Source organism: Podarcis cretensis (genome assembly GCF_951804945.1).
Source record: "Podarcis cretensis genome assembly, chromosome: 18".
Lineage (NCBI taxonomy): Eukaryota > Metazoa > Chordata > Lepidosauria > Squamata > Lacertidae > Podarcis > Podarcis cretensis.
The window spans coordinates 5,124,913-5,148,002 of NC_137188.1; the positions used below are offsets into that span (position 1 = coordinate 5,124,913).

Here is a 23,090-nt window from a genome sequence, read left to right on the forward strand (position 1 = left end):
CGGGCGCCACTACCGAGAAGGCCCTCTGCCTGGTTCCCTGTAACCTCACTTCTCGCAATGAGGGAACCGCCAGAAGGCCCTCGGAGCTGGACCTCAGTGTCTGGGCTGAACAATGGGGGTGGAGATGCTCCTTCAGGTATACTGGGCCTTTGAGGCCGTTTAGGGCTTTAAAGGTCAGCACCAACACTTTGAATTGTGCTCCGAAACGTACTGGGAGCCAATGCAGATCTCTCAGAACTGGTGTTATGTGGTCCCGGCGGCCACTCCCAGTCAACTTCTTCCTAATGTTTACTTGAAACCCCTAGGTATGGAGGCCGGCCGCTGGAAGCAGCTCACCTTGAACCCGCAGCTGCAGCTCACCTTGAATTCGAGCTCCATGCCAGTGACATGCTCCCCAACTTCTATCTGCGCCAGCTTCTGAATGTAGGTGTACAGATTGCGAGCAGGGACTTCTGTGTTGCCACAGGCGACAGCTTCCAGCAAGGAGTCGTGTATGAAGCTGTACTGGTCCTCTGTCTGCACCATGTAATTTCTCTGCGACCTCATGAGAGTGACGTGGCCGTAAATGTCCACCGTCTTCTCGTGTTTTATCCTCTCCAGCATGGCGTCGATCACGATGAAGCAGCCCGTGCGGCCGACCCCAGCGCTGAAAGAAGGTGGACACAGAAGGTTGGGCAACATATACCGTATTTTTCGCTCTATAACACGCACCCGACCATAACACGCATGTAGTTTTTAGAGGAGGAAAATCCGTAGGCATGCCACCCGTAGGCATTCCCTCCATAACACGCACAGACATTTCCCCTTACTTTCTAGGAGGAAAAAACGAGTGTTATGGTGCAAAAAATACGGTAAGTAGAAGAAGAGCATCAGTTGGAGTTGAAAAAAGCTTGAGGATATAAGACATGGGTAGGCACACTAAGGGACGCAGGTGGCGCTGTGGGTTAAACCACAAAGCCTAGGACTTGCCGATCAGAAGGTCGGCACTTCAAATCCCCGTGATGGAGTGAGCTCCCGTTGCTCGGTCCCAGCTCCTGCCAACCTAGCAGTCTGAAAGCACGCAAGTGCAAGTAGATAAATAGGTACCACTGTGGCGGGAAGGTAAATGGTGTTTCCCTGCGCTGCATTATTTACTGCGCTTGTTTCTTACCATTTTCTCTAAGGCGCTCCAGGTACACAGTCCTCGTCCTCCTCATCTGATGTCCATAGCAATCGTGAGAGGTAGGTTAGGCTCAGGGGCAGCGACTGGCCCAAGCAAGCTTTCCTGACCCAGTGGGGAATTTGAACCCAGCTCCTAGTATAGCACTCTAACCACTGCACCACACTGCCTCCTGCCTCCTTCCCAAAGCTGGGAAAAGTGCTGACTAGGCTTTGGGAAGGAGGGGGGAGGACTCCGGGACCCTCTCAAAGCCCCCGGGCCTCCTTTCCCCAGCCCAGTGCCTCGGTTACCCAGCTATGGGAAGGGCTGCAGACGGGGAGGGGGGTGTCAAATGTTGCTGAAGACCACCGAAGATGGCCTTGAAGGAAACATGCGGTCCTCTGGTCTCGTGTTTGACCGCCCTGAACTAGATCTTTCAAGTCATTGCAGTTCCTGCAAAGCAAGCTTGAGTTGATTTAATTGAGAAGGCCCCGGTCCCTAAAAGAGCGCCTGCCTCCAATTATCAGCTGTCTTGTGCCCTACGACTGGGCAAGATGATCGGGCCTTTTTGGTGGTTCCCCCACTGGGGGGTTGCCCAATTAGCCCTGACCTGTGACAGGGCCTTTTTAGTGGTGGCTCCCTAGTTGTGGCATGCCCTCCCTTGGTGGGGTACACCGGTCTCCATCACTGTTAACACTCAGGAGGGATTTAAAAACATTCCCGTTTGCTCAGGCATTTGTTTGGTAGAGGGATACCGATCTTGGCAACCCTGAGATCACTGGACGGAAGAACACTTTTAACTGAAAAATGCTTTTAGATGTTTTAAAACTGTTAAAAAGTTTTAACCTGTCTGACGGTGGTTTATACCTTGTTCCCCCCCCCCAAAAAAAACCTGACCAGGTGGAATGATTTAATCCTGTCTTTTAAAAACAGTGTTTCAGAGTTTTCTTTGTCTTCTATTTTAAGCCATTTTTGTTTGTTATTATGTAATTACTCTTATTATTATTATTTATTAGATCGATACACTGCCCTTCATGCGTTTTGCTTTGAGAGATCTTGGGGGGGAAAGCACCCAATGAATTTAACAAGGAACAATAATGAAAACTGTGTAACTACGTTTGCTTGCCTGGGCAATTGGGGGAGGAAAGGTGGGATATAAATTCAATTAAACACACATACACACCTGCAGTGCACAACAATGGGACCTGCATCGGGAGGGTTGCAAGTTTTTACTCTCCTGAGGAAGGCCAGGAAGGGGGTCGGGTACTCGGGGACACCGTGATCTGGCCAGGCCGTGAACTGGAACTGCCGAACTTCTCGTTTCTCACTGGAGCCGTTCTGCGGTAGGTTGGGGGTGGATGGAGAAGAGAGACGACAGCATGAGTTGAAGCTGAGCCAATGTGCAGAGCGACAGGGCAATCCACAGCACAAAGGGAACCTCTGCAAGGCATAGGCGTCTCGACGTAAGCAAGCCAAGCCGCGTTTTGGAACAGGGGAGGAAATCCAGGCTTTGCTTTCTGTGTTGCCTGGGGGTTCTGGTTTCTCTTACCTTGTGAAGTGAGAAGGTTCGGACGCAGAACGTGGCCAGCTCAATTGTATCCAGCAAGGTGACTTGAATCATTCCGTACGTCTCAGTGCCCCGGCCTGGCCAGTACTGGTCACACTTGATCTGGAAGGAAATAATACATTATTATCATTATCATTATTATCTAGCTTCAAGCTAGTGGCTCTTTGGAAAGTGGCAGCATCATCTCAAATCTGTCTGTGCATCCGTGTGGTCAGCATAGTGGTTACTGAGTGTCAGACAAGGATTTGGGTTCGAATCACCATTCAGCCATGAAGCTGATTGGATGAACTTTGAAGATGCCTTTTTCTCTGCCTAACCTACATGGCAGGGTTGTTGTGAGGATTAAATGAGGAATTTGTGGGGATTAAATTGCCTCTTGAGCTCATTAGAAGCACAGAACAAGAACAAGCTAGGAATCAAATGCAGTAATTAAATGCAAAACTAGACGCTGCGAATTGGTTGAAACGTGACTCTCTTTCTCGCACGAGCAAATCTGAGCACTGAGCCATCCACGTGGGAGAATTCTCATTCAGCCAGCCTCTGTATGCAGAGCCCTCACATTTTCAAAGTTTATTTTCAAGGCCATAAGGGCTAGAAACTTGAACTAAACACGTGAGGGGTTTTCAAGGAAGCTGAAACCCAGAACCAGATTCCGAGGTTTTTGCTCCAGATTCCATACCTGTTAAGAAAGATTCCATACCTGTCTTTTTTTGTAAGGGGTGGGGACATTGGCAACCTTTTTGTTTTCTTTAAAAAAGTACTTGTTTTAAAATAAACTTAAAAATCAAGATCTGCTGTCTGGTTCGTCGTGACCACCTTTTAAGCTGATCGAACTGTTCTTAATCAATTAGATCACTGGTTTGAAACCCTTTTTCGGGCCACCTGCCCCCTTGGTTTCATAAGCTCACCCCCCCCCCGTGCCCCCCACCCTATACAAATCATTATTCAGAATAGCGGTTTGCATGACCCACCCAGGAAGATAATAACACAATACAGCTCAACAGTCGCACATTTACTCAAAATCCAATTAAAACGTGAGCTTAATTAAAGGAAATTGACGGACCTGATCCAGGGGGGTAGCAGCTTTTCAAAGTTTATACCTCCGACACCCCCCTGCCTCTTAGTGCCCCCCCAGGTCATGTTACCTCCCCTCAGGGGCAAGAACTCTCTGGGAGACCAGGGTTCAAATCCCCCATTCAGTCACGAGAGCTCCTTGGGTGATTTTGGGTGGCCTACATCGCAGGGTAGTTGGGGAGATTAAAAGAGGAGGGGGAGAAGGACCGTTTACACCACACCTTGAGGTCCTTTGGAGGAAAACAGTGTGGCAAAAATGCAATAAACAACAAACCACTGGATTACTGGGGACTGGGAGAGGCCGCCGAGACCATATGTCACCGGTCTTGAAAGACCTACGTACATTTCCGAGCACAATTCAAAGTGTTGGCGCTGACCTTTAAAGCCCTAAACGGCCTCGGCTTGGTAGACCTGAAGGAGCGTCTCCACCCCCATCGTTCTGCCCAGACACTGAGGTCCAGCGCCGAGGGCCTTCTGGCGGTTCCCTCGCTGCGAGAAGCCAGGTTACAGGGAACCAGGCAGAGGGCCTTCTCGGTGGTGGCGCCCTCCCTGTGGAACGCCCTCCCACCAGATGTCAAAGAGAACAACAACTACCAGACTTTTAGAAGACATCTGAAGGCAGCCCTGTTTAGGGAAGCTTTTAATGTTTGATGGATTACTGTATTTTAATATTTTGTTGGAAGCCGCCCAGAGTGGCTGGGGAAACACAGCCAGATGGGCGGGGTATAAATAATAAATTATTATTATTATTATTATTATTATTATTATTATTATTATTATTAGATGCCACAGCCCAAGCAGTTGCCCCTTCCCCAACGGAAAGGCATGTGCGTTTTCCTCACCCGCGATTTCTCCTCCAGCTTGGTCATCATCACCACCGTGGCCGACCGTTGCTCCCACACCATCCTCCAGAAGTCCCCAAAAGTCTCCGGAAGGGGCCCCTGCGTAGCGATGTACGCATTTTGCTTACGGTAGCCGTCGATGTAGTTGGCGTTAATGTAGTCGCTGCCCACGATTCCTGCGTCGAAACAGTCAGAAACCAAACAGCTGCGATGAGCAAATCCTGTCCTCTAGGGACCCTAGGTGATCGGGGCGGTGGCAGTGCACACGGCCATATAATTGTGGAGTCGACCCCAGTCAAGCTTGCAAAAATTTATCATCTGCCCGATAACAAATGTTGGAAATGTAAAGAGACTGAAGGTACATTCTTTCACCTTTGGTGGACGTGCCCAAAGATTAAGGCTTTCTGGGAAATGATCTATAATGAAATGAAAAAGGTGTTTAAGTACACCTTCCTGAAGAAACCAGAGGCCTTTCTCCTGGGCATGGTCGGCCAATTGGTGCCAAAGAAGGACAGAACCTTTTTTATGTATGCCACAACAGCAGCAAGAATACTGATTGCAAAATATTGGAAGACACAAGATCTACCCACTCTGGAAGAATGGCAGATGAAGGTGATGGACTATATGGGACTGGCAGAGATGACTGGCAGAATCCGAGACCAGGGAAAAGAGTCGGCGGAAGAAGACTGGAAGAAATTTAAAGACTGTTTACAGAAATACTGTAAAATTAATGAATGTTAGAATGATGTTGGACAGAAATTAAGTGGTTTCCAGCTGTAATGCTTAAGAGAATATGAAAAAAAGGTTTAGAAATAAGTAAAAATTAATGGTGAGGATTTGCTGAACTAACAATCTGAATTGGAATACAAAAAAGGGAGGTATGAGGAGGTCTGGAAAATAAGTCAAAAGAAAATAAGTAATGGAAATTCTATGTGTTTTTAATTGTTTTTCTTTTTGTATTTTTTTTCTTTTTCTTTTATATTGTATTATTTTTGAAAACTTTAATAAATATTTTATTTAAAAAAAGTATAATTGTGGAGTCGAAAGGGACCCCCAGGGTTCATCTAGTATAACCCCCTACAATGCAGGCATCTCAGCTAAAGTATCCAGGACAGAGGGCCGTCCAGTCTCTGCTAAAAACCTCCGGGGAAGGAGAGCCTGCCACCTCAAGGCCGAATAGCTCTTACTGTCAGAAAGTTATTCCTTTCTTGCAATTTGAAGCCGCTGGTTCGGGTCCCAGATTCTGAAGCAGCAGAAAACAAGTTTGCTCCATCCTCCAAGTGACAACAGCCCTTCAGATATTTGAAGATGGCTCTCCTATCTCCTCTCAGTCTCCTATTATCCAGGCTAAACATACCCAGCTCCCTCAACCGTTCCTCATTCGGCTTGGTTCGCCGTCTTTTGCACATGTTTCAGCTTGTCAACAATTGTATTAAACTGCGGTGCCTGGAGAAGGACACAGAACTCCAGGTGGGTTCAACAACTTATTATAAACGATTTGGATGAAGGAATTGAGGGGATGGCCTTCAAATTTGCAGGTGACCCCAAACTGGGAGGAGTAGCTGATAACGCAGAACAAAGAATTCAAGGTGACGTTAACAGACGGGTGTAAAAGTAAAGATAAAGGGACCCCTGAACATTAGGTCCAGTCGTGGCCGACTCTGGGGTTGCGGTGCTCATCTCGCTTTATTGGCCGAGGGAGCCAGTGTACAGCTTCCGGGTCATGTGGCCAGCAGGACTAAGCCGCTTCTGGTGAACCAGAGCAGCACACGGAAACGCCGCTTACCTTCCAGCTGGAGTGGTACCTATTTATCTACTTGCACTTTGATGTGCTTTCGAACTGCTAGGTGGGCAGGAGCTGGGACCGAACAATGGGAGCTCACCCCGTCGCCGGGATTCGAACCGCCAACCTTCTGATCGACAAGTCCTGGGCTCTGTGGTTTAACCCACAGCGCCACTCGCGTCCCTTAACAGACTGGGGAGCTGGGCCAAAAGTAACAACTGGGCCATGACTAACAAAATTAATTTCAAAAGGGACAAGTGTCTGGTTCTGTACTTGGGCAGGACTAGCCACAGGTTCTTCGCCCCTGGCTTTGCGCAGGTGTGCGCACAGGAGGATTTTGGTCCTCCTGATTTTGCTGAACGATGACTCCCATTGGTACTGGCCAAAGGGACCATGTTTGCTGTGGCTGATGGGAGCTGTCGTTTGGGAACTCTGGATTGCATCCGATCGAACGCCTTCATCAGTCCCGATCTAAATTCCCTCCTTTGCCTTTGTGAGAAATGGCTTAAGTGTTGCAGCAGTGGCAAGAGGAGAGAGAGAAAGAAAGAAAAAAAGAAGGAAAGAAAGAAAGAAGGGGAACCCTTGCTGCATTTCCTATCGGGACCACAGATGGAAGCAGGGAATTAAGCGCAGCTTTCAAATTAGCAACCGTGACCCCCTTTTAATTACGCGGGCCTGTTATGTGTGGGTGTTCTCTTCCAAGCGCTCCTTTTAATTTAAAACTATGTCAGGTCAGAGCCGCCACGCTGCCTCGCTTCCCAAATTAGCAGAAGGCAGGGATCCTCGCTGGAAGGGAGCGCAGAGGCACTAATCACGAACCAGGTGGCGATTGCGGTTGCGGCGGCTTCTCCTGCCGCTGCAGGCCCCCCCCCCCCATTTACATACACATATACAGTTCAAAGAAATTACTGGTGGCAGCGGAGAAGGAACATCGCCCTTTGGTGTCCGGGGAATCTGCCGCGACCTGCTTACAAGAAAGCCGCTGGGTCTGGTTTAAGGTTCTTTGCGAGGTTTTAACTTGGTACAGGAGCTTTCAGAGGTGGGAGGAAAGCTAATCCCCTTTCCTGGCTCCTGTATGGGGTCAGTGGCAGCCTTTAACCCTCAGCCAACTGCTTCCCTGCCCTCAGAGAGACGGCAGAGGGAGGTAATTTCATATACCTGGGCGAGGAGCAAGGATAGGGAGAAATGGAGCTGGGTGGTGCAAAAGCCCGTGAGCGTTTGATGGGATTTCGGGTGGGAGACTGGAGAGGTGAAAGCAAACACCTTTCCCCCTCTCCTTCTCTCTGCAGATGTGAAGCCCAAGAGGGTTTCACGACGAGATGAGCTGTCATAGAAGTGTAGAGAATGAAAGGCACCCGATTGAAAGGTCGACTCCCAGCAATGCAGCAATCGCCGCTGGGAAGCATTGGAAACAAAAAGGGCTGGAGGTTTTTGGGCCGACAAAACACACAGACTGTGCAGGGAAGGCAGAATCTGTGCTCCCTTCTCCGCAGATGTTGCTGAACTCTCAAAGCCCACCATACCTGACCATTAGTCATGCTTGCCACTGGGAGTTAGATTCCCAACAGCACCTTGGAAGACCCGCAAATTCTCCGTTTCTTTTTCTGGGAGGTGATCAATTAGGTGCATAACCTACGGACGCTGCTTTCAAGCACGCGAGGCGCTAAGTGCGCACTGCCCGGTTGAAATCCCGAGAACAGCCCTGTAAATTCGGTCAGTGTTGACAAGCAAGTCACCTGGAAGCTTCTGGGATCAAGGACTTAAAGGGGAAAGGGGTGGGAGGAGATTCACAGAGCCCTCTGCACGTCTCCCCGCACTCCCCCTTTAAGAGTGGGGGGTTCAAAAGGGGAGAGCACGGCAACTGTCGTGCCCACTCAACTGTCAATCATGTGATGTCGTTCTCTGCCGGTAAGAGCTGTCGGACTGTGGAACGGACTCCTTCGGAAGGTGCTGGACTCTCCCTCCTTGGGGGGCTTTTTAAATGTTACAAATATGATCTGACAAAAGCTTGAAAAATCTGACCTCAGCCCCTCCTCCCCTTGCGACAAAGTGGTCTGTACCTTCAATGGGCAGCAAAATGACGCGGGAATGGTCGTAGGCGATCACATTGGCGTATCGGTTTTTCGGCTTGTTCACCTCGAGGTTGGAGTGTTCCCAAGTGAACTGCTGACCCGGGTCAATGGACTGCAGGAGCAGAAAGAGAGAAACGTCAGCGAAAATCCCACGTTTTGTTCCAAACTATAAGAGTGGAAGCTAAAAAGCAGTCAACTTCTCTTCCTTCCAGGGACCATGACCTGAAAACAATTCACAGGTGCAACCAACTCAGAGCTGGTGTGGTGCAGTGGTTAGAGTCTCCAATGACTAGGCCCTAGGAGAGACCAGGGTTGAAATCCTGCCACCTTGGCCACGGAAAAAGCTCGCTGGGTTCTAGTTGCTGCCTCTCTCAGCCTAACCCTACTCTGCAGGGTTGTTGTTGTTGTGGGGATCAACTGAGCAGGGGGACACCCATGTACGCCGCCTTGATCTTGGAGGAAAAGGTGGGGTGTAAATTGAACAGTGTCTGGGGAACGGTGGCTGGCGAGTGAGCAGGGCCACAACACCCTCCTCTGCTTCCCATCCTTTGCCAATCACCTGCCACCATAATCTGCCCCCAAACATTTGCACAAATCTCCTTTGATGTGCTCCTTTTTTTCTTTCTTTGGAAGGAAGGCGGAATAATAATACCAGGCAAAAGCCATATCTGTTCCTGCTGTAGTCCCACGAGCTGGAAGCTATGCTAACAGACGCTCCCCTCGTCACTGGGGACCTCACTGGGTGCGCCCTGGCGGGGGGGGGGGGCGCAGTTGTTGCCTAACCAGGGCCGTCTTAAGCAAAATTGTTGGCCTTTTTTAGGAAAAGTTCCCTAGAGTTGTCGACCTTTTTTTAGGGAGCTGACACCGCGATTTTCTCTGCTTGGGAAAAGAAAACAGGAAACGCAAGGAGCCCTGCAGAACAAACCAGCTGGGTGCCTCGCGGTGTCAGAAGCATGCGCTGGGCAGACTTTTCCACAGCCCTACGCCAATCCCAGGCACACAGGACAGAGCACCTTGCTGGCTCGTTCTCCCTTGAACTCCCTTGAACCCTCGTACCTACGGGACCGCCTCTCCTGGTATGCCCCACAGAGAAACCTACGGTCTGCAAATAATAACATCCTCAAGGTCCCAGGCCTCAGAGAGGTTAGGCTGGCCTCAACTAGAGCCAGGGCCTTCTCGGCTGCGGCCCCAATCTGGTGGAACGCTCTATCACAAGAGACTAGGGCCCTGCGGGACCTGACATCTTTCCGCAGGGCCTGCAAGACAGAGTTGTTCCACCAGGCCTTTGGTCAGGGCGCAGCCTGACCCCCCTCCTCTGGCAACCTGCACAGAATTTTGCTTAATCGGTTGCCATTAATTTGATTTTAATTAATTTTTATAATGAAATATTTTTAGAATGTGTGATTATTTGATTGTTTGATTATTGTTAGCCGCCCTGAGCCCGGCTTCGGCTGGGGAGGGCGGGATATAAATAAAATTTATTATTATTATTATTATTGAACTCGCGGCACAGAGCTGCCTGCAGCAGGGACGGTTGGGCTCTTCCCCAGACTCTCGGGCCCTGGATTCTCCGCCTGGCGCCCCTGAGAGCCTGGTGCCCGGGTGCCCCGCACTCCTAGCGCCTATGGGTAAGGCGGCCCTGAGCCTAACCTACCTTGCAGGGGGGTTGTTGTGCAGGGGACTGAATGAGGAGTGGAAAAAGAAGGCTGTGCATGCTACCTTGAGCTCCTTTGAGGAGAAGGTGCAATATATATGCAACAAATAGGATGCTGTACTAAATGGGCCATTGACCTGTTCTCTAGCAAGACTCTCCTTATCTTCTGAGCAACTCCAACCTGCCTCCGCAACCACAGTCCCTCTCCAATCTTGCACCTCCGCATTTCTTTCATTAGGTGTGCTGTGGTTTTTTTGGTTTTTGTTAAAGTATCTCCAGATCCGCAGCTCAGGAGGAAGGCTGCCCTGGAAAAGCGCCAATATTACATTATGCAGATTATCTGCTGGCAGGGGGGTGGGCAATGGGAGGGGAGAACTGGCAGAGAGAGCACATTAGGCTTCTCCACGCTCGCTTGCCTTGCCCGAGTGCGGAGGTGGGTTAGGAAAGATCCCAGCAGAGCGCTGAGGATCTCTTCCCATCATCTTCCCAGCAATTAGCAATTCATACGCTGTGCAAAAAAACAAAAACAACGTCGGCTCAGAGTCTGCGGCCAAAAGACTTTTGGTTCCTAGCATTTTTTAGTTGTTGACGAATGTATCCAACCACCTGCCTCCTCCTCTGCCAACCTGCGGGTGGACTTTTGCCATTGCTCATCCTGATGCCCTTCCTGGCGCCATTAGGTCCAATTCTCAGTCCCTCAGTCCCCCAAACACTTTTTGCAAATCCTGGCTCTGGCTGACTTTTCTCACCCCCTATGCAGAAGGTGCTGTGGGCAGATGCACAGTGTTGTAGCTGCCTGGGATCAGGGAGGGGATGAAGACCAGTTACTATTCCTACAGCACGGTCCCTGCCTCCCGCGGCAGCTAAAAAAGCCAATGCAATTCTGGGCTGCATCAATAGGAGTATAGCATCTAGATCAAGGGAAGTAATAGTGCCACTGTATTCTGCTCTGGTCAGACCTCACCTGGAGTACTGTGTCCAGTTCTGGGCACCACAGTTCAAGAAGGGCACTGACAAACTGGAACGGGTCCAGAGGAGGGCAACCAAAATGGTCAAAGGCCTGGAAACGATGCCTTATGAGGAACGGCTAAGGGAGCTGGGCATGTTTAGCCGGGAGAAGAGGAGGTTAAGGGGTGATATGATAGCCATCTTCAAATATATAAAAGGATGTCACATAGAGGAGGGAGAAAGGTTGTTTTCTGCTTCTCCAGAGAAGCGGACACAGAGCAATGGTTCCAAACTACAAGAAAAAAGATTCCACCTAAACATTAGGAAGAACTTCCGGACAGTAAGAGCTGTTTGACAGTGGAATTTGCTGCCAAGGAGTGTGGTGGAGTCTCCTTCTTTGGAGGTCTTTAAGCAGAGGCTTGACAACCATATGTCAGGAGTGCTCTGATGGTGTTTCCTGCTTGGCAGGGGGTTGGACTCGATGGCCCTTGTGGTCTCTTCCAACTCTATGATTCTATGATTCTATGATCCCGTGACTGGATGCAGAGAAAGCAGCATCTGGTGGCCTTCCAAGGCTTGGAGCCAGAGGATTGGGGGCAGGACAATGATGAGTGGTCAGAGGGAGAAGACTAGGGCGGGAGGAGATGTTGGAAGCATTCCTCCATCTTCTCTCTGCCCCTGTTCCTTCTCAGATTAAGCATTTCTTTTACTTCAGTGTATTATAAAAAAGTTATTTTGTACTGGGTATGAGCTTTTGTAAAAGGGATGTGGGTGGTCTAAACCACTGAGCCTCTTGGGCTTGCCGATCAGAAGATCGGCGGTTCGAATCCCCGCGATGGAGTGAGCTCCTGTCGCTTGGTCCCAGCTCCTGCCAAGCTAGCAGTTCGAAAGCATGCCAGTGCAAGTAGATAAATAGGTACCACTCTGGCGGAAAGGTAAACGGGGTTTCCATGCGCTGCTCTGGTTTTAGTGTTCTGTTGCACCAGAAAGTGGCTTAGTCATGCTGGCCACATGACCCGGAAAAACTGTCTGCGGACAAACGCCGGCTCCCTCGGCCTGTAAAGCGAGAGTCGCCTGCGACTGAACTTAACTGTCAGGGGTCCTTTATCTTTATGAACTTTTGTATATCTTTGGACAAGTTATTTATCATCTATCTTTCTATCTATCTATCTATCTATCTATCTATCATCTATCTATCTATCATCTATCTATCTAACTGTCCAGCACACAGTGGTACCTTGGTAGTCAAACACCTTACTTGTTGAACAAATCGGCTCCCGAATGTCGCAAACCCAGAAGTGAGTGTTCCGGTTTGCGAACATTCTTTGGGAAGCCGAACGTCCAACGCGGCTTCTGATTGGCTTCAGGAATTAGAAGCTGTGCTTTGGTTTGCGAATGTTCTGGATGTCGAACAGACTTCCAGAACGGATTCCGTTCGACTTCCAAGCTACGACTGTATATTAAAGGAAGCTGAAAAGGTGACAGGGCTTAGCGAGCGGGAAGAGTCTGTGGCAGAGGGCAGCCCAGACTCAGAGGCAGGTGAGGAGGGGGACCAAAAGGCAGAGATGAGGCAGGCTGGTGAAGAAGCATAGCAGTCTCCCCTCCTCCTGGTCTCCCAGGACCAGAAGAGGTATGAAGAGGGTGGAGCACAGAGAGACAGAGCCTTCGGCTGCTGGGAAAGCATCTTACAACTGCCTCACTGGGACAAGACCTACTGGGAAGAAAGGTAAAGGACCCCTGAATGGTTAAGTCCGGTCAAAGGTGACTAGGAGGCTGCAGCGTTCATCTCGCTTCCAGGCAGAGGGAGCTGGCGTTTGTCCGCAGACAGCTTTCCGGGTCATGTGGCCAGCAGGTCTAAACTGCTTCTGGCACAATGGCACACTGTGACGGAAACCAGAGTGCACGGAAACGCCGTTTACCTTCCCGCCACAGTGGTACCTATTTATCTACTTGCGCTGGTGTGCTTTTGAACTGCTAGGTTGGCAGGAGTTGGGACAGAGCCATGGGAGCTCACCCTGTTGCGGGGATTCGAACCTACTGGGAAGACTTGCTGCGCTCACTAGGCATGCACTGTTTTTTTTTGGGGGGGGGGTTGAATGAAGAGCTAACTTCACTGGAACAAGTGGTTTTTCTCTATTGCTGACACAGCGTCTTACTAGAGCTGACCAATCAGCTTTTCAGCCACTAAGAGGGTCGCCCTTTGATCTGATCGGAGAGAATCAGAGAGGACGGAGGCGAATCAGTGCTTGAGGATGGGCTCCTAGGGCCAGTTCAGAGAAGAGGCATAGGAAGAACGCAGAGTTGTTCTGGATGCTCCAGAGCTAAGCGTTTAAGAAACATGCAGAGGACCACGAACACCCCCAGTTCCTGGGCTTGCCGTTACGGAGCAGAGGGCTGCAATTTTAGGCCACGTCCCTCGTAACACATAGCCTCATCCTCCACCCCACCTATGATGTGTTCCCCGCCCCTCAATCCGCTGCCAACCCATAACGCTCCTTTGTACCTCGTACTCCTGCGAGAGCTTCAGGTTGTCGTTGGCCTTGAGGTGCTCCGTGTGGTCTGCCAGCTCCGAAATGGGGATGGGTGGGTGGCTCAGCATACCTGGGGGGTGGGGGACAGATGGGGGGGGGGGAGAGACGTGGGAGGGAAAAGTGGCCTTCAATTAAACAAAAACAACACACACCGTTCCGTAGCAAACATACAATTCAGATTTTTTAAAAATTTTTATTTTCGAAAACAAAAAACTGCAATGAAAGGAGGGTTAGAAAGGAGTGCGGGGGGTGGGGTGGGGTGGGGGAGAGAGAAACTGTGAGGGCTCGAAATTGTGTCCTTGGAAACTGGAGAGGGAAATGAAGAGAGTTTTTTTCCCCGTGATGGCCCCGTTCTCGACATTTATCGATAAATCGGAACAAGGGAGGGGAGGGGGGATTTCTTCCCCCTTCGTTTTTGTAAAGAGAGACGAACTAACAAAAGGAGCAAACGAGAACAGAAGAGAAAAAAAGATTCTGATAGCAGGCACTTCGCAGCGATTCCAAATGGTGACGTCGCGAAGGGAGGGTGGTGTCGGGTGGAAGGAAGGAAGGAAACGAGGGAACGGCCCCCCTCCAAGAAAAGCAAAACAAAGTCGGCAAAACGCCAGTGCCAACACAGCAAACAAACGATGTGTCAAGGGCAAAGAGGTTCGTTGCAATGATAAATAATACTAATATATATATAGAAACCCAGATAAAAACAAGACAAACCGCACAGAGGTTTCAAAAGGGGGGGGGGGCGTATGGTTGAGTTGGCCAGTGAAATGAGGAGAGCGCGATGCGCCTGGGGGTGGTGCTGGAAATGGAGGAGGAAAAGCAGAGGTTTCCCAAAAGGTAAGAATGTCTTTGTCTTGCCGTGAAGATAAAGGAAGCAGCTGCAGCAGGCAGCCAGAGTTGTGCCCCCCCCCCTGGAGGTAGTTGCTTTGACTACAACTCCCATCATCCCTGACAACATCTGGGTGGGGGCACCACTTGGGCAACACCTGGTCTGTACCGGAAGCAGCAGCTCTGCATGGTTTCCGGCAGCTTGACGACAGACTCGTGCAAATATTCTATAGAGAGAAACTACCTTGCACTGAGTCAATGAGCTCAATATTGCCCATGCTGGCCAGCGCTGAATCTCCAGGGTTCTCTGCCAGCCCTGCTTGGAGATGCCGGGAACTGAATTTGGGGCCTTCTGCATGCCAAACAGGTGAGCTGTGGACCTTCCCATAAGGGCTCTGGAAGGGGAGAGCTTCTGCCGGAAGAATGCCATAGTAGTGCATTGCACCACAATGCACGCTACGGAGGATCGGGTGTCATTTAAATGTTTGGAACTTGCCTTTGAGGCAGAGGGGGCTCACAGCCCCCTCCCCTAATAACACCTAACATTCATTCATCTTCCTGGAAGAGCCCACTTCTGAGTCATTAAGAGGCTCCTTTCCCTCCATCATTTGGGAATAAATTGGTCTTGTGAAAGCTGCCGCCCCAGCTAATATCAGAGGTTTCCTGAAAACAATGCTATAAAATGCAGGATAGTTATTTGAAATCTTTTCACATGGGGAGGGGGAGAAACGTTCTACTGCACTGGGTGGGGTGGGGTGGTAGATTTCTCCACTTCCAAAAAACCGATGTTTATGGAAAAGGTCACTTGGCTGAACCCAATTTTAAGTCCTACTCAGAGCAAATCCATTGAAATGAATGGATGTGACCGATACCCATTAATTTCAATGGGTCTATTCTGAACAGGACTTAAGTTGGCTACAAACCACTTCTACAGCATTTTGGAAGTGTTTTCAACTTCTTTCTCATATTTTTTAATTTAAAAAAGTCAGGCCTCTTTTTTGGAGGGGGTGTTTGTTAAAGAGACTGCTGGTCTTCTCTTCGTCATTTGCAAATCTGGAGGAAGGAAACCCCCTTGGTGGTTTGGTGCTGTTCCCCTTGAAAGGAGGGCAGAATCTGCCCAATGAAACTATTCCCAGATCTCTAATTCTGCTGCAGTTTTTTTTTAGCATAGCAGCAGTTTTGGATCCTTCTCCCCAGGAAAACTGGGGGGCAAAGCCGAGCCATCAGTTCAGCAACAGCCCTCCCATCTATGAATAAGTCTAACTCTCTTTTAAAGCCACTGCTTTTAAAAAGGTGACCATTTCTGCCTCCTGCAGCAGCAAGTTCCCCAGTTTAACCTGTGTGCTGCATGAAAAAGTCCTTCCTTTTATCTGTCAGAAATCTTCCAACACTCATCTTGCTTGACAAATGCCAGTGTTCAGAATGCCTTTGCTTAACCTGAAAGACTTCAGCCTGTCCTCATATGTCTGAGGTTGCTGGGCAAAGGCACCACGGACAGAACTCATTCCTCCTTTTGAAATTGGGCAGCTGTCCCCCAAACCCCATTGTACCCCTTTCCAGTTCTGGTAGCTGTTTAGGTATGAGATCCACAGGATTTTCCCTTCTCTCTGAAATCTGCAGCTAGCGTGTTTGTGTGTGTGTGTGTGTTAAACCAGCCCCGGCAAACAGAATTTCAATATGATTAAAAAGGCTGCAAGGGAATGACGCCTGGAATTGCAAGGAGAAATAGAAAAAGCGGCGTGTGCATGAAAATAGTATCTTATTACATTTTTTTTAAAAGATTCCACACTGCTTGAATTTGTGGAAGGAATGTGAGGGCGCAGAATCAGCGCCGCTAAGGAAACGTTCACATTAATTAAGCTGATTCATTGTGGAACCGTCTTATGACAATGAATAGATTCAGAGAAGTAGGTTTCTGCCTAGAAAACACCGTGGCATAAATCAGTTACAGGCCAATTTCATGCATGCTTACTCGGTAGTGACTTCAGCAGGACTTGCTTCCAAGAAAGGACAAATAGGACTGTCATCTTAGAGCAATTCTACACTTTATTCCGAAAAGGGGGGGGGGGCAGATTTCTGGACTCTACTGCAACAGACAGTTGCAGATGAGCTGTGTATTTCAGTTCTAAGTGTTCGCCTTATGTAAAAAAAGCTCCTTGCAGGAAGTAAGGTAGCAAATCAGGACCCAAGGAGTCCCATCCCTTTCTCCCTAACCATGATAACCTTTGGCAAAAGGGGAGCACTCAAAAAAACAGCTCCCTCTCGCCTGCACTTAGACGCCTTATGGTTTCACTGCCACAGATGCCTTTCCGGGGAATTGCAGTTTGCAAAAGAGATTGGTGCCGATCTCAGCAAAGCCCGCAAATTCTTGGGAGTTCTCAGAGAGAACCTATGGCAGTTAAACCGGTTTAAAATGTGCAGTGTAGGCATGCACCCTAAGAAGGCACTCTCTGACGGTTGCCTAGATGGGACAAAAAATATTTGCGGGTTGTGTGTGTGTGTACAATGGACCATCAGCTCTGCCTGTCAAGTTCCAAAGGCATTGAGAGCCATGGGGAGTCAGCTGGTGGTCATGGGAAATGAGTTGGGAACCATGGGAAGTGAGCTGGGAACCATGGGAAGCGAGCTGGGAACCATGGGAAGTTCATTCCTCCTTCTGAGAAACCACCGCTGTGACTTGGGAACGAGAAAGGGAGAGGTGGGGGGAGATGATGGGGAGCCATGGAGAATTTCGAGCCCTATTGGGTATTGCATGGTTAAAAGCAGCATCAAGTAGCAGTGGCAGCAGCATAGCAGTAAAATAACCTGAGAACTCGGGGACAAAGATGGCAAAAGCTAGTGCTGTGTTCACCAGTTTTACAGTGTGCTTTTGCAAAAAGCTGGCTTTCTTATTCACCAAACCCGGCAAGGAAGAAAGACTGTAACAGGTGGAAGGGGTGGAGATTGAGAAAGAGGGTCTCTCTGCTCCCCTCTCCCACCCTTAGAGGTGCAAAAGGCAAACCTGGGAGCCAGAAAACACAGGAGAAAGAATAGCAGTTGTCAACCACCGAAACCTAGCAGATACCTCTGTAGACCTGAAAGGGCAGCTTAGCTAGGTAATACATTTCCTGCTTCGATTAGTTTTTATCCAGACCTTTGGACTTCATAAATGTCCCCAAAAGGGCTATGCAGACTCCTTCCTGAAACCACTCACCTAACTATTCTCCATCTTTAACCCCGGATCCAGAACAGGTAAACAGACAGGGCCTAACCTACAGTGTCTACTCGTAAGTTCAGACATTCAGTTCAATGGGCGGGACTGCAGCTTTAGCTACCCAGTGAGATCAGTAGCAGTGAAGCCTTTTGTGTGCTTACTCGGGTGCAAGTTTCCCTGAGCTCAATGGGGCTCAGTCATCTTTTGCAAAAAAAAACCTACCAAGGAATAAAAAAAGGACAGTCATACCTCAGGCTGAAGTCGCTTCAGGTTAAGCCTTTTCGAGTTGCGCTCCGCAGCGACCCGGAAGTAACAGAGCGCGTTACTTCCGGGTTCTGCCGCTCGCGCATGCGCAGATGCTCAAAATGACGTCACAGACATGCACGGAAGTGGCAAATCACGAGCGGCGCAGACTCACGGATGCGGATTGCGTTCACGTCAGGATGCAAACGGGGCTCCAGAACGGATCCCGTTCATATCCAGAGGTAAAACTGTACTTGAAATTCCTGGGGATTTAAGCGGACATCTATGAAAGAGGCCAGTAACCCCCCCCCCCCAAAAAAAATCACAAATTGTGTTTACTTTGCATGGCAAAGGAGCAAGTTAAACAGAAAGCCTCTGTGAGACAAAAGTACTCATCCACAGAGGAGGGTGCCCACTGTATCTCTGAATGATTCATTACCCAGAGCATACCTCTTTCTCTTTGGGCTCCCTGCAGATGAGTTAACTTGCACTCCTGATGGGGAGATGCAACAGAATTAGCCCAGCTCAGAGAAGGCTGACTGCTGCAACTCTGTGCAAAGCTTGAGGTGCGTATATTTTCACAGTTTAGTGTCCAGATCAAGGGAAGCAATATTCCCTCTCTATTCTGCCTTGGTCAGACCACAGATGGAACGCTGTGTCCAGTTCTGGGCAGCACAATTTAAGAAGGTTATTGACAAGCTGGAAGGTGTGCAGAGGAGGGCAACCAAGATGACCAAGGCTCTGGAAACCAAGCCTGATGAGGAACGGTTGAAGGAGCTGGGTATGTTCAGCTTGGAAAAGAGGAGACCGAGAGGAGATACGACAGCCATCTTGAAATATCTCAAGGGCTGTCACATGGAAGAGGGAACAAGCTTGTTATTTCCTGTTCCGGAGACCAGGACCCAAATCAATGGATTAAATTATGATAAAAGAGATTCTGACTCAACATTAGGGCGGATATTCTGATGCTTAAGAGCCATTTGACAGTAGAACGGACTTCCCTCAGATGGTGATGGACACTCCTTCCTTGGAGCTTTTTAAGCAGAGCTTGGACGGCCACCAGTCCGGGACGATCTATCTGAAATTCCTGCAGTGCAGAGGGTTGGACTAGATGATCCTTGGGTCCCTTCCAATCCTACGCTTCTCTCCATTCACGAGAGTTTCAGAAACACCCCAAGTTTCCTCAGGCTCCCCTTGCCAACTTGGGGAGTGCGGGGGAAGCATTCTAACCCCCCAAACCACAATTCCTCCTTTGGATTCCGGTACCAGCCCCTACCCTCAAGGGTTGCTATGATTGCGGCAATCTGGCTTTAACCACCTATCTGCTTCTAGTACTACTTTCTGCATTTTGGTGCATGGGAGAGAGAGGCCGCCCCTCCCTTCTCTCTCCGCTCCCCCCGTCCCCCCCCAACCCCACATTTTGCTCAAAGTCAAAGCAGCTTTCCGGGAAATCAAGCTGTTGACCGAGTCCATATTTTCAGGCTTCGAAAGAGAGAGATCTTAGGGGAGAGAGTTCTCATCTAGCGTTTCAAATCCCTTGAAATCTCCTTAATCTTGTTATTGCAAAGAATTCAAGCTCCTCTCTCTCTCTCTCCACCCCCCCCCCCCCGCTTCACTCTTTCTACGAGCCGGATCATTTGATGGACAAAATCGGCCCAACATCTGCTGCCTAGACCAGAGGCCTCCCCTGCTGCCGCTGAAGTAATTGCAGCTCAACAGAAGAGGCCTGCTGTTGCCGCTTGCTTCTTTAAACAAAAAGCAAAAAAAACCCTGAGATGCTTAGTAAAACGATGGGCTCCAGAGAGGATTACAGTCCCCTGGAAATTCTTCTGCAGCTGAGGAGTTACTGTATTTTTCGCTCTATAGGACGCACTTTTCCCCCTCCAAAAATGAAGGGGAAATGTGTGTGAGTCCTATGGAGCGAATGCAGGCTTTCGCTGAAGCCTGGAGAGCGAGAGGGGTCGGTGTGTGCTCCCCGGGCTTCGGGCAGCTATCCAAAAGACTTCGGAGCCCGGCAGAGTTCCCACTGGGCTCTGAAGGCTTGCGGATAGCAGCCTGCAGCCCGGGGAGCGCAGCGGCAACTCCCGCTACGCTCCCTGGGCTTCAGACAGCTATCCGCAAACCTTCGGAGCGCGCCCCCAGCCCCGCAAGCTCTGGGAGCGGCGGCAAGGCTGTGCGCAACCATGCCGCTGCTCCCGGACCTGTTCTGGGGGCTGGGGTCCGGGGAAGCTCGGGTTTCCCCCGCCCCGGCCCCGCGGCTAAAAACGAAGCCAAGACAGCGAGTGGGACCCATCCTCCCGGCCAGAGAAATTGCGCGTGGCTAAAGAGGAAGCCAAGACAGCCAGCGGGACGGATCCCGCTGGCTGTCTTGGCTTCTTTGCTCTTTGGGGCAGAAAAATATTTCCCCCCCTTTATTTCCCCCCCTAAAAACTAGGTGCGCCCTATGGTCCGGTGCGCCCTATGGAGCGAAAAATACGGTTGTTGTTTTTTTGCTCCCACAGTCGTGGAAATGCCAGCTCTGGGTTCCTTTCCTAAAAGACACCCACATTTAAAGCACATGCGCCTCCCCCCCCCTGCCCACAAAGAAGGCTGGGAACTATAGTTTGCACAGGGCGCTTGGGGGGGTAAACAAGATGGAAAGCAGCACCTAGCACAGCTTTTCTCAACCTGTGGGTACCCAGATGTTGTTGAACTACAACTCCCATCACCCCTAGCCAGCGAGGCCACAGCTCGGGGATGATGGGAGTTGTAGTCCAACAACATCTGGGGACCCACAGGTTGAGAACTGCTGAATTTCCTATACATCAGGGGCGGGGAATATTTTCTCAGCCCGGGGGCTGCAGTCCCTAACAGGAAACCTAATGTGCCCTCCCCACTTCCACACACAAAAGACCCTCGGAGCAAGTTCTGGGAAACAGCTGACTGTGCTGGCTTTTTGAAGGTGGCCCTGAATTCTCTGAACTGCCAAACAAGCGGGGGAGATGGGGGAAATTAATGATCGTAATATATAAATGCAAACTGCTATACCGATAAACACGTGGGAGGGCTGCATCCAACTGAGTTCCGCTCAAGAGTAAGCCCATTGAACCCAAGTTAGCCAAGACCTTGAACTGCAATGGATCTACTCTGAGTAGGGCTGCAACTCCGCCTGCTCAGAATATGCCCAATTGCAAAACATAATCCCAAGGGAAGTGAGGTTAGGATTGCAGCCCAAGTCGTAAGTTTGCAGTGTCCATTAATGTACGTGGGTTTACTCAGAGTAGGATTTAGTTAGGTGTAAACCAAGGAAGCGAATGAAAGTGACTTTCTTAGGCCCGCTGATTTCCACCACACGCATAGTGTGGTACCCACTGAGATTAATGGACCAAAGACAATTCATTTCAATGGGACTGTCGCTGGATACAACCTGGTGGGTCTACTCTTGAGTAGAATTCAAGTTGGAATTCTGCTGCAGTCCTATAGGAGTAAATCCCATTGAACTCAACGGGGTTGACTTCTGCGAAGGTTATGCGCAGGATTGCAGCGAAACGCAACACACTGATCCAGTCGCAATTTCGACCGTTTTGCAAAAAGCCTTTTTTCCCCCGAAAACTGTAAAACTGGAAGCACGGTTTGGAAATGAGACAAGCAGCAGCACGAGGGACGCAATGGCGAAAGCCACAGATATGCAGGGAGAGAGGGGTGTGAGAATGAAGATGGAAGGAAGAAAGTGCAACAGAAGGAAAACGAAATATATATATTTGGGGGGGGGGAGAGGTCGGGTGGCGCTGAGAAGAAGAGGGGGGGGGGAGCACAACCAATGAAACGGACAGGAACGAAAACACACAGGAACTAACTTTCAAGGTCAAACTCAGGGTCACTGAGGGGACTGCTCAGCCCAGAATCTGCAGAAAACAGGAAAACAAAAAAACAAAACAAAAAAACAAAAACAAAAACAAAAAACAAAATATATAGACTTTTATAAAAAAGGAAAAAACACTACTCAACCAAGAAAACAGAAAACGGAAAAAAGCAACACAAAATCTGAGAGGAAATGAAAGGTGTTTTCTTCTTCTTTCCCCTCCCTCTCCCCCCCCCACTTTTTTCTCCTTTTCACAAAGGGTTGGGCTTTGTCTGGTTTTTGGCCACGTTCTTGGGTGTGTGCATGGGGGGAGGGGGGCAGGACTTAAAACAAAAGAGCTGCTTTGCTTTATCCAGAATCTTACCCCTACCTTAAGCCCCTTCGCCTCCCCCACCCACCACAAAAAGTGGCTGAGCAACGAAGAAACTATTGAATGCATATCTTGATTTCAAAGATACACTGAAGAAAATTTGGAGGAGGCGACCCCCCCCCAACCGTCAAAGTCTCATTACATGTTACATTTTGCATTAAAAGTTAGGCGTGGGAAAATCTGTTACTTTCTCCATTTCCTCCTGTCTTGTAAGTTCAGCTCTCCCGCTTTGGTTTGCGAAAAGAAAACCGCAATTAAAAACCCACCAGCGTTTAAACGCAGATCAAATCCTAACGCACAAACGTTCCTGTGCATTTTAGCCCAGCGCGCATACTTTTCGCAATGCAATCTCCCCATAAGCGACACACCCTTTTGTACTGTCGTTTTCTCCAACGCATGCATTTCATTTCGTTTTTTTAAAAAACGACGCTTTGCCCTGATAACTTTGGGGTGAAGAACTACTGGGCAAAATTTGGAGGGAGAGTGAACTGCAAAGGACACCTTTTCCCGGTTCTCCGACTCTTTTGGAAAGTTTTGGTTATTAAGGGCTGCCTTTAAAGATGAACAGGACTGAATCCCCTCCCTCCCTCCAACATTTGAGAGGGAGATATCGGTTCCTCCTGCTCTCCGATTTCTTCTCCCCCTGTGATTCTGCCAATAGCACCAGCGGATGTGGCAATGACTCTTTTTCGTCCTTGGTACCAACAGTTTGCTCATTGTGCAGAAAGCCACAATGGAAACAGAGCCCTCCCCTCAATTAATAATAATAATAAGAATAATAAGAATAAGAATACCCCACCCATCTGACTTGCGGGCCCCAGCCACTCTGGGCAGCTTTTAACAAATATAAAAGCCAACGAGGTTGGGGAACATAGTTGCCTACTGCAGGAGGGAGTTCTGCAGATTAACTATCACTGCATTAATGAAGAAGGGCTTCTGTCCTTTGGCCAAAGCAAGGGGGGACATGCAAGCAGCCTGCAATGGGAAGAGAAGAAGGAGAAGAAGGAGA

The 23,090-nt window shown here is 49.4% G+C and overlaps 1 protein-coding gene across 14 annotated transcripts in view; it reads right to left on the minus strand.

Moving 5' to 3' along the window:
* PTPRS (protein tyrosine phosphatase receptor type S) overlaps positions 1-23,090 on the minus strand; it is a 327,352-nt gene that overhangs the window by 19,301 nt on the left and 284,961 nt on the right. For 9 of the 14 annotated variants that reach the window (XM_079960405.1, XM_079960406.1, XM_079960404.1 and 6 more), the window contains 7 exons: positions 21,707-21,754; positions 13,582-13,679; positions 8,465-8,588; positions 4,622-4,797; positions 2,688-2,807; positions 2,322-2,476; positions 361-646 (listed from right to left, as the gene is read on the minus strand). In XM_079960405.1, the coding sequence (XP_079816531.1) occupies positions 361-646; positions 2,322-2,476; positions 2,688-2,807; positions 4,622-4,797; positions 8,465-8,588; positions 13,582-13,679; positions 21,707-21,754 (1,007 nt within the window). The remainder of the gene's footprint in view (positions 1-360; positions 647-2,321; positions 2,477-2,687; positions 2,808-4,621; positions 4,798-8,464; positions 8,589-13,581; positions 13,680-21,706; positions 21,755-23,090) is intronic. The other 5 variants (XM_079960400.1, XM_079960401.1, XM_079960402.1 and 2 more) reach the window with 1 other exon arrangement.